Source organism: Oreochromis niloticus, linkage group LG19 (genome assembly GCF_001858045.2).
Source record: "Oreochromis niloticus isolate F11D_XX linkage group LG19, O_niloticus_UMD_NMBU, whole genome shotgun sequence".
Lineage (NCBI taxonomy): Eukaryota > Metazoa > Chordata > Actinopteri > Cichliformes > Cichlidae > Oreochromis > Oreochromis niloticus.
Window position 1 is genome coordinate 4,865,088 of NC_031983.2, and position 12,106 is coordinate 4,877,193.

General features: G+C 38.2%; 1 protein-coding gene across 5 annotated transcripts in view; it reads right to left on the minus strand.

Annotated features, from left to right (window-relative positions):
- The window catches only part of akap6 (A kinase (PRKA) anchor protein 6), a 218,854-nt gene that overhangs the window by 47,058 nt on the left and 159,690 nt on the right, over nucleotides 1-12,106 (minus strand). For all 5 annotated transcript variants that reach the window (XM_025901263.1, XM_025901261.1, XM_025901264.1 and 2 more), the window contains one exon: nucleotides 3,457-3,717. In XM_025901263.1, coding sequence (XP_025757048.1) covers nucleotides 3,457-3,717 — 261 coding nt within the window. The remainder of the gene's footprint in view (nucleotides 1-3,456; nucleotides 3,718-12,106) is intronic.

Consider the following 12,106-nt stretch of genomic DNA (forward strand, 5'->3'; position numbering starts at 1 on the left):
AGTCGACTTCTCTTAAAATTGAGCCCCCTTTTCTTTCTCTCTTTCTCTCTCACTCTCTCTCTCCATACAAATGACTGCTATCAATATTTCCAATCTTCATTTCTCCAGAAGCTCACAGCCTCTTTCTGCCAAAAATCAATGGCTTCCCACTGAGAGCTGTGACAAGGATCAAAAGTGAGAGGCTCACTTGCTTCAGATAAACTCTCGTTTCTGTACAGTTTCATCATTTAAGCAGCCAGTTTGTGTTTTGCATTCACATCAACTTTACAAAAAATTGACCCAAATGGCGTTATTTGCTTCTTTTTTTGTGATGAGAAGCAAAGACAGTTTGTGCTTTTTGGAGATTTTTCTTTAAACATTGGCAATCTAATAAACATTAGCAGGATGGCTTTTTCAGAAGGCACATCAGGCTTTACCTATACTTCTTTTTTTTTGACAACACCACCAAAATATTACATCATTCATTCAAAAGAAAAAACACAAATGCACAGCATCCTGACGTCCGCTGATAGAAAATAAAAGTCATCTTGTTTACTTTGGGGCAAATGTGTTTTAGATATTAGTTTATTTTGGGGCTCCTATTGATAACTTGGAGGCTAAATTCCATCATGCAAACTATAAAAATGTTAATGGAGGATTGCGAATATGGGTATTCTTCCTTTTTGTGGCCCATAAACAGGAGTGGACACCTGATAGCTGACATCTAAAGTAAGCAAACAGAAATAGAGTTTTATACTTTATTAACTTCCATCCTCTGTCTTCGAAGAATAGCCACGCACACAGAGGGATGCTGGGAGTAAAAACTGTGTTTGCTTCTATGTTTTTCTGTTTTTCTAATGAGATAAACAAGTTATATTCATGGCATGTTTTATCCAGTGATCCTTCAGTAGTATACTCCTTTAAAAATATGCTTAATAGTTATTTCTATTTATGTTTAAAACCTGCCCAGTATTTATACATTCCTAGACTTGAAAAAAGATTCCCTTGTGTAGTGGTCGTACACCACAATAGAGCTAGTAACGATGTATGTTCTTTTCAGTTAGATGCTATAGACATGCTACCTCCTCTTATAATAGGTGTTGATAAAAAAGACTACTTACATTACAAATTGTGAAGCCAAAAATGATGATGATTGAAAATAAGCCCTTACAGGGCATTTCATAACTAGTTTTGGACACTTTAGAAACCACATTTATTTCTGTTTACTAGAAATATTCAGGCTATCTTACCACTCAGATCTACTTCATGAGGTATGACTAGGTGTGTCATTCCAAGGTTCTATCGCGCTCTTATGTATTCCCTTTGTACACTCATCCAGAGGCATGAGATGCACAGTTACATGCATACATGCAAGGTGCAAAAATATGCTCACTTTACAAACTTTTCAGGTCTAAGCTCAATCAAATAAAGATTATGTGCATACAAACGCTCAGAATGGGAGTGCTGATTCTTCTGCCTAAAAGCTGTCACAACCAAAGAATCTGAAAGGTTACAAAAAAGATCAAAGTTCTACATTCTTAATCACACAAATGCAACTTTGTTTTTCCAGCAGTGCAGTTTGTCTAGTCGTGCTTTCATTTCTTTGTGTTACTACAGTCAGCTATATGTTTTTATGCATTCATTTTTAATGCATGCCTCTGCCTGAGTCTCTTTATTTGCATATTTCAGTGCATCTGTGTGTGGAAAAGTGTGTGTAATTTAACTGTGCAGCATTTGTGAGCATAATTCAAACGTACATGAATTAATGTACTTCTGTGTGCATGCAGTTCTATATCAGTGGGTACACTTACACGGTGATTGTGTGCATTTGCGTGTGTGTCTCTGGTTGTCAGTCACACGGCAGGGCTAGGCTAATCAGCGCAGCTAGCTGTTCGCTGTGTGATGTAGGCTGATTAATATCCTGTTAGTGTCCCGTGGCTTTTAAGGTTAACTGCTGTTTCCTCTATACATCCATCGCTTCAAAACAGCCCTGCTTTCATTTGGCCTCATTAAGACGATGTATTACTATACTTAGCAACAACACAAAGACACACACACACACACACACAGTCACAATGTTTTTTGTTAATGCTCGGTGTTGATTTGCCAAAGCTTTGTCACATATTTGCAAAAGTTAATGAAGAAAAGTGACAGTGGACCTCAGACAGTGTCTGAATGCTTTACTCACACACACACACACACACACACACACACACACACACACACACACACACACACACACACACACAGTATGGATCTATTTGCTGTCATTTTGTTATCTTGTCTCTTTGTTTCTGATGATTTGTGTTTGAAAACTTCCTGTGGTTACTATCTAACACTGGTGGACAGAAGGGAACTACATGTAATTTACTTCATCTACATTCATATTTGTATACAACGTCAAGTAGCTGAATTATTTTGTTGCTGTTTTTGTGCCATTAAATACAGAAACTGGCTTACCAAAGGCAAGAAATGTTATTTTGAACAGTGAACTTGGTAACCTTTTGGAATAAACTCAACTGATTGGCTTTTTCTTTAGTCATTTAACTAGATATACACATTAATAATATAAAAATATATACAAATATAGTAGTAGTTCAGGCAGAGACGAGTGATGTTTCCATCTGCAGTAATTTATAAATGGAGACAGGTGGTCAAACTAAACTGGAGACTGTACTGGATCATATGATTACTACTCATCTGTCCATCTTGGCCAACTATACACCTGAAATAGAAGTTTTATTACCCAAAAGTAGACTTTATAAAAGTTCCAACATTGAAAAGGTATTCATAGTATTCAGCAGCAGATGATACTGCATAAAAAGCCATGCTGTGTCACCTGCTATCTGTTCTTATTCAATTGGAGCATTAATACCATCAACATAATGGTCATATTAATCAACGGATGTGCCAACGCAAACTGGGTTTTGGTGTTAAAAAAGTACAGTGACAGCAAAGTGACAAGATTACGTGTAAAAGGTGACAATTCAGACATTTTTTTCTGAGTGACCTTTGTTGCATAAGAGGCCCTTTCTTAATGTGCAATATATAGAGAGGAGAAAAACGTTACTCGTGTCTTATTTTTTGTGCTTGATATTGAAATGAAGTGGCTGCACTTGTGTTTAAAAAACAGCAGAGTTTTGGTAAAAAACCCTTAAAACGTTCAAACCAATGAGCATTTTTTGGGGATTATGCTCACATGCTCTTTGCCCTGTTTAGTAAGTTTACACATCTGTAAAGTTGGTGGTCTAACTACAGTAGTTCTCTGTAGGATTACATTTTGCCACAAAACAAATCAAGGGAGTACTTTACTAAATGAAGGTGTACTGAGAAGAAAGTTTCCCGTGATGAAATAAAAGAGCTTGATATGTAATAACTGACAGCTGTAGGTTTCTACTATTAGGCTACTATAATGCTAATTTAACTGATATTGAGGCAAACATCAGAAGAGACAAACTGAGACACTTTTCCTCCTACCTTGAAGCTCTGGAGCTGCTCTGAAGCATCCTTGTCCTGTCGGAGGCAGGAGTTAAAGATGAGGAGTTCAGTGTCTCGCAGCCACGCCTTCAGCTCCTTGATACGGGCCTCCAGCTGCTCCAGAAGTGAGTTGGTAAGTGGGGACAGGGCTGATCGAGGGTTTTCAACAGTGACACCTCGACCTCCAGCCAGCTGAGCTTTTATGTTGGACAACTGGTTTTGCTCAGACCTACCGGGTCCTGAATGCTTGGAGAGGATTTTCTGAAATAAGAGAGAAGAGTCGGGGGAAAAAAAGGAAAAAGTCAGGCAATTACATTGAGGACTCCTTGTTATGTCAATACTCCATCATGTAAAGTAGCATATCAATCAATACTCACACAGCCATTAATCATCTACCTTTACAAATGTGCAGATCAATAAAAGGGATGTCATGTATTCAGGGCCTAGCTGCTGAAGCAAGTGTGAAGATTACATTTTAAGTAATGCCATTCATGTCAGTGCTGCTGTTCAAGATTTAATAATATAATCATAATGTTCTTGTTGACATGAGATCTTGTTTACATTGGGGGGGTTTGCTCTCACATACAATACTGTACAAGTTAACTGGGAATTAGAAGTAATTTCATTTGATTATTCAGTGATATGCTACAGTCCCATTGGGAATTGTTTCAATCGTTAGTTTCAGAGTTAAGTTGACTTCAAACTTGCATTGTAGGTCATTGTATGTCCTAATTCTTGCATAAAATGTCTTGTAGAAAGGTAACATTACTTTGCTGTATGTCTCTCTCTTGGCTGTTTTACTGCAGTAAGACCACAAAGTCAAGCTGAGCCAGAATCTTCACATCGGTCGACTGTCTGAGATGATCACCCTCTACATATCTGGCCAGCAAGTTCTTTTCCCCTGAACACAGTTGCTTCTCACCTGCATGCCACTTTGCAACCCACCTCCACCCCAGCTCCAGTTTTTCTATTAGCATTATATCAGTTATCGCTGATGCTATGTTCTTTTCTAAACACTGTAGAGTTGTTATAAAATAAAACCAGTTTTCAAAATGAAAAGAAGAGTTTAAACCGTAAGAGGACAAAATGTTGGCTGGTTGAGTAAAAAAATGCTGTACTGTTATATCTGTCTCTCTGCAGCTTTTATGAAGAGATCCTTACTGTCACACTTATCCTTGAAACTAAAAAAAAAAACCCAAAACATATATTTGGAGAGAAACATCAATCTGATATCAGTAACCTGTAATTATAATATTTCTCACATTTCTGCACTTCTTGGTGTAAGAAAAAAATCTTTAAAGTTTCATTTTGATATAATAACACGTTTAGACAAAGTTTCTAATGGTGTTATCAAAACTATCAATTAGCTTGTTGTCATCACAAGCCTTCTGTTAGGAATGAATAAAACTCTGGGAATATGTCTGGTGTTTTTCCAGGTGCAAACAGATCAGCTGCTAATTCAGAGCTTCTAGCAGCTTCTCCTACAGAGTTGTGATATTCACACCCAAAACAAAACATCATTTAGACACAATACAAACTGAAAGAGGGTTTGGCGCGGAGCAATCACTGTTTCAAATAGGAACAACTGAAAACAACAAGAGCCCGACTCAAAGTGTGTGTGTCTGTGTGTCTGTGTGTGTATAATAAGCACTGCAGAGTAATTTTCAAACCCCTGTTGATCACACAGTAAGACACAGTAAGCCGCTGAGAGAGACTATTCTCCAGTTGGATTTCAACAAGTGTGTGTTAATGTGTGTGTGTGTGTGTGTGTGTGCGTGTGTGTGTGTGTGTGTGTGTGTGTGTGTGTGTGTGTGTTTCTTAAAAATACAAAACAAACAAACTTGTGATGGCCACCAATCACAGGCTCAGGAAAGAGACCAGGCCATGATATCAGCAGTAACATCTGGAGTGCAACATGCCAAAGGAAAATAAAAAATACGTTCTTCATTTTTTAGCTTTAGCTTCAATTTGCATGTAGGAAAGTAAGATTTACTATACAGCTCTAAGGGGTATGACTCCAACAGAGCAGTCTCGTCAAATCTGAATCTTCCTAAGTTGTCCTTCTAAATTTCTCCAATTTGGACACACTCCAGTTTATTTAATCTCATACATAGAGCACAATTGATAAAGACATAGCGCTAATGCTTTTGTTAGGCTATCTTCATTTTGCGATTACTAATTATCTAATACCTAATATTTTCTCTTTGAATTTTTTCTTGCAGCAACTCAGTAAGGCTGACCTCACTGCATAACGACACATATTCTAGTTAAAATGTTCAGTGAAAACCGCTGAAAAATGACATCGCTACCAGAACCAACTCCGTTACATAAGCCACGTTCAGAAAAACCACAAAAACACTTTGCTACTAGCAGTGGGCAAATAGAGAACAGTAATACATGAGCAGGTTGTCAGGATTAGCAGATATCATACTGCTGTGTTTACTTAACTTTACTAGAAGAAGATATAATAACAGTGATCATTCTTTAATATACGCTAGGAACAGTTTGTGTCTTAAGATGTCACCAATGTCACAAAACATCCATACACTCAACAATGTGGCATTTTCACTTTGAAAACAAACAAACAAACAAACAAACAATTTATACACTTATACAATTCACAAAGGTGTCTCAGATCACTCCTTGCTGTCCCCATGTCGAGACTGACACACCGGGGCTTTCGCTGTTGTGGCCCCCATGTATGGAATAAGTTGCCCCTCCATATTAGGCTGGCACCAACATTTGATTTTTTTTTTCCAGAGTTAGTTATTTTGTTAATCGTCTATTTTATTCATGTTTTAATATTTACTTATTCATTTTGATCTTTTCTCATTTATTTATTTTATTGTTATCTCATTTTCTTTCTCTGTTTAATGTATGGTTTTTAAATTTTATTACTGTTTTTTACTGGAAAATACTTTGGTCAATCATGTTGTTTTTAAAGTGCTCTATAAATAAAGGTGGATTGGAGTAATTTTAAACTAACAGGAAGCAAAAAAAGTTGAGTCCTAGATGGCAGGAAGACTACATACAATACAAAAGGTTTGGTTTTATACTACATCATTCTCGGCGTGTAAAATACTACTAACAAAACTGCTACATGCTTCCATGTTTCCAAATAGCTGGCAAACCAGAAGCAATTCTCTTTTCATACCTTTTGGTTTCTGCAGTGGAAGCTGTACTCTGATTCTTGTCTTCTTCAGGGTTCATAATGCATTGTTTGGAAAAATTTCAAGGATCAGATAGCTGTTATCTTGAAGTTTCCACTATGCCTGTAACAAGCAGCCATGGCAGGAATAACAGAACACAGAGCTGCTCCTAAACAAGCCCAACGTGGGTTCCTGTCGTTAATTTGCATATATATGTGTTGATACAAAAGGTACTGAGTCGTTAGTATAGGAGGAACCACTTTAGCTGAACTCTGGCAGGTAAAACGAACCCATTAGACAATGAACAACTGCAACAATAGGACCCCAAACAGTCAAGTGCGCAGTTAGCTTTGTGCTAAGATCCTGAATGTCTTCTTACTTTCACGGAGAGAACAAGAAACAGAAAGAGAAACGAGAGCAAGATAGCTCATATCCAAGGAGGATCAGCTGTCATAAAGGATGTAATTTAAGAGACATAAAGAACATTTTCCCAAGACAGCAGGCAAAAACATTTTTTCCTAAAACATACAATGGTGAACATATTCATATCACAAGGCAAGACGACCAGCAGATCTCCAAATATTTGTTTGTTTGCTAAAGAGCTGTGAAGCTTGATTCTCAAGCTTAAGCTCAAGCTCATTTCATTCCTGTCAGCTCTGCCTCCACATTATGTGTATAGTATCCAGTGTATGTACTGTAAATATCCATACACATACAGTTTGACCTTGAACAGCTGCAAAAAAAAAACAAAAAACTTGCTGCCAAAAAGCACGACAGAAAAGATGAAAGCTAATTTACAACCTCTTTATTTCTTCATCATTCAGGTTGTGTGTGTGCGTGTGTTTGCTATGTCATAAATTCTTCATAAGGCCAGGATAGTTCAGAGGCGAGACACAGGACATCAATTCCAGTTAATTCCCAATTTGTGTCAGAGCACCAGATGCCGACGCGAGCACCAATAGGCCCGTTAATACGCCACTGAGCCGCCAGGTTGGAAGGGTGAGGAGAGAGCAAAGGATGGAAGGAGAATAAGACAGAAAGACAGAAACAAGTGAGACCTCTGACATATTTAACATAAGCTAAAATTTAACACTGCAAGAAATAGAGTGATGAAATCTAAAATGAAAAGAAAACAGGGAAACAAATGACAGAGGTAAAGGGCGAGAAATAAATGTGATTGGGAGGAGATAGAAATGGAAGAAACAGAAAGACTGAAAGTTTGGGGAGGTAAAGAGTGAAGACAGAAGAGGTCCCTGTTCAGCCTGCTCACCTGGCATTATTATTAAGAGTGCACATTCTTCTTAATAGTGTCGATACAACAGGTTATGTTTTGGGAGGACATGGAACCTTGGAAAAAAATGAAACTTTTTTTTAATCAAGAAAGAATTCTTTAGGCTTCAGTCCAATCGTGTTCAACAAAGGTAGTACATAACGAACATAGCTCATCACATAACATAAACGGAAAATGAAAAAGTAACAAAAAAATTTCCCAAGCAAAAGAAAACTTTGTTCCCTGGTTTACAGTCCTCAGCACTGCCATTAATTAAGACTTTGTTATAGGTTGTTTTCGGTAGCGTGTTATTCTTTGTAAACACCAGAGCTCAGAAAGTTGTCACTTAATTTTGATAAAAGTTTGTAGGGGTGCAGAGTGGGGTCATGTTAACATCAAAAAAGGTCAACTTAATGATTTATTGACAGGAAATCGAAAAAGTCATATTACTTAGAAACCATGATTCTTAAAAATTGTGGTGTATATCGTAGAAAGATTTTAAATATGTCACAACTGACCTTTGACCTTTCCTTCAAGATCAATAGACTGATCTGAAGGTCAAAGTGATAACAATGCTTTACAGAGCTGTTTAAAACCGACTAACTAACCAACTAACAACATATGGGTATAGAGGGAATGCTATATGAGGGTTCTAAATATCACATTACTTTGCACCTCTGACCTTTTCTTCAAGGTCAACTAAGGCCAAATTTTCATACAATGTCTTTTATCTTTAAAACTATGCTGAACATTTTACTCCCTTTGTTTGTATTGGCAGCATTTAGGAAATGATGCATGTGTATGGGAATTATAAACAACACATTATAGTCTGCATCCATATATCATGTCATATTTGACCTCTGATCTCACTTTTATATTTCATGTCTGCCCGCAAAATGCGTTATATCTTTAAAGAAAGGATTGTCAAGAGAAAGAGAATGAGAGCCTAATTACCTAGAAATACATTTATAATATTATTATACTCATTACCTACTTATTGTTTATATACAAATACAATACTATCCCCTTAAAAGTGAATATTGCCAAGAGAGTGAGCTGCCTCAGCATATGTTTAAAGTTGGTTAACACAGTATGGCTATGGCTATGGACAATTATCTTGGGGATCGATGTTAACTTATAAATATTATATGCATTAAATCAATAGTAGGATTATTATTAGATATGTATTAAATATAATCTGCGCCACTACATATTTATATGTGCATAGTTGTCTGAGCCAGTGCTGCACAGTATGTGTTATGGCAAGCAGACAGTTTTGTCTTATGGAGTGTATGTTGAGTCCCTGCTCCAATGGCAATGATGTCAGTTAGCCACAATCATATATGGGGATGACAGGACCTGAATAAGATAGAGCTTAACGGCGTAAGGGAAGCATTTTCATCATGTGGGTGGGAAGGCAATGATGGGAAAGATTCCCATGTTTACAACTTGTGCTTGCTTCTGTCATCTAATTACTCAAGATGCCAACCTCTAGTCTCTTTACTCATTAGTGATGATTTAAGCTAAACACTAAGAACCTGTAGGAAGGGACGGCTGTGGTGTTTTTTGGGACATTTGCTTTTTCAAAAGCTATTTGGTTTCAGTTCTGGTAACTGTGACATGCTAATGGGGTGTCCACATACTTGCAGAATTAGAAGAGGTGACGGATGAAGGAAAACCAGGAGAGCGAGTGAGAATGTGAGATTAAGAGCCCCCAACCTGATGACACACACACAAACTTTAATGCATGCGTGGGAAACGGCATTCAGAGTCCAAATGCCTCCCCGTCAGTAACAGAAGTTTAATCACAGCCTGGTTACTGTGGCGGAAATACACACGATGCAGAGAGAGAGGGAGAGAGAAAGACTCATCTGTTGCTGTTGTTTAATTTTATAAATTGAATCCATTTCAGCAAGGTTGATACATATGTTAATGCACACACACACACTTCCAATAACTTTTATGAGTGAGGCAATAATGTGTATGTGTGTGCGTGCGTGTGTGTGTCATCATTAGGGACTACAAGGAAATGACGCGCACACACGCAGATGGTGTTTGCTCCTCTGTTGCTTCTCTCTGTTTGTGTGACGTGCCACTCGGTCGACAGGAGACGGTTTGTTTCTTCGGAGGAACAAAGTCACATCGCTGCAATTTCAGCCTCCTGACGAGCCGTCGCCAGCTGTCACCCCACCGCAGACCTGGAATTAATCACCACGCCGAGGTACAGACAAACAACTGCCACCAACGTACCCATTAGCAAGGCACACGGAGCTCACTTCAGTCCTTGGAATGACCCAAATACAGTACAAGACATACAGATGAAAGTTGTTTCAGGTGGTTCAAATCTATTTAACTTTTTCATAATGAATATCAGGTGACCTCCAGTTGGCCACGGACACTTTGAAGAAAAAAACTAAATAAAACTGCTAATTACAAAGATAGATTTCAGTACAAATTGCTACAGTAAGTGAGGTTAAGTTTAAAAAAGTGAACTGAAGACCATTATAGCAATGTTAAAAATAGTTTTTTTTTACTCTGTGATGTTTATTTCAAAGAATGAATAATAAATTCTTCATCTTGGCAACAATGCAAAAGGCAGCATAGCTAATGTTTTTAGGGATTATTAGTGTAGGTACGGTAATTTAGGAAATTACAAAGATATTATATATACAATCATAGATAAGTAGATGTATTATTACATTATCATCAATAGAAGTTTAAGGTTCTACTGACAAATGCAGCACTTCATCTTCAGGAGTCATTAATGTTCAACAACCAACAGCAGAAATATCACCAGAGAGATCACGAGTCACGACCTCACAGTACAGAACTGCACTCTTCTCTATCTTATCCAGGGGAACACCAAGGCATTAAAAAGGCCAGCCAAGAGATGTAATCTTAACTTCTCCAGCCCAGGAGTTACCCAGGAGTGATCCTTGAGGATGCCCAACTCAACCTCAACTCACACCTTTCGATGTGAAGGAGTAGCAGTACTACTCTGAGCCCCGCTCAGATTGCTCAACTCCTCATCCTATCTCCAAGCTTTGCTTTCCTTCCCAGCTGTTTGTTTAGCACAACAGACCAACGCACTGTCCGCACCATTGCAGCCTTGACCCCACTCAAGAATGGGACCCCGAGATAGTTAAAACCCTCCACTTGGGGCAGTAACTCGTCCCTGACCCATAGTAGACACTCCATCCTTTTCCGGCTAAGGACCATGGCCTCAGACTTGGAGGTGCTGATTCTTATTCCCGCCACTTTAAACTTGGCTGCCAGCTGCTCCAGTCTGAGCTGGAGACCATCACCTGATGAAGCAAACAGAACCACATCATCTGCAAAAAGCAGAGATGAGATTCTAAGAGCAACAAAGTGAAAACCTCCTGTCACTTGGCTGGAGTCCATAAAAACTATGAACGGAATCAGTGACAAAGGGTAGCTGTGGAAGAGTGAAACACTAGGATCGAGTCCGACTTATTGCTGGCAATGAGGACAAAGCTCCTGCAACGGTCATAAAGTGATCCAATGGCATACCCACCGTAGTCCCAAAGCACCCCATACAGGATAGCCAGAGGGACTTGGTCTATGTATCAAAGTACATAATTTGTGACTCATTGTGTGCCTTTCATCAAAAGCACACACTGGTAACTTGCCAAAAAAGTTTAATTCCTCAGAAGAGGTTTTCTGGTTGATATGGACCAAAATATTAACTCAAACTTTATCTTTAGATTTTTGGGATCTCCAGAAAAATAAAAAGTGTTATTCCTACACTGGTTTTCTTTAGTGTGCGTGCATGTCTTCAGAGCTGTTACTGTGTCCAATGTGTATTAGAAAGAAATAAAGCATAGTATACTTTATGGCGAATCTGTTTTCTATTTTCTAACTGACCACTGTATGTATGTATGTATGTATGTATGTATGTATCTATCTATCTATCTATCTATGTATGTATCTATCTATGTATGTATCTATCTATCTATCTAGCTGTCTGTGCATTCCACTGCACAGTTAAAGGCCATGGTGGCAGCAGGGCTCCCTAATTGAGACGACACTAATTATCATCTTCATGTTCTAGATTAGATCAGTGCTGATTAGCCTAAAATTAGACACACAGACACACACACATAGAAACACAGACTTATAAGCACAGTCTCAACAGACTATTACTGTGATATACTATCTCTGTGACCATGGTCATTGTGCCGCAGTTGCACTCCTGTATCTTCTAAAACTC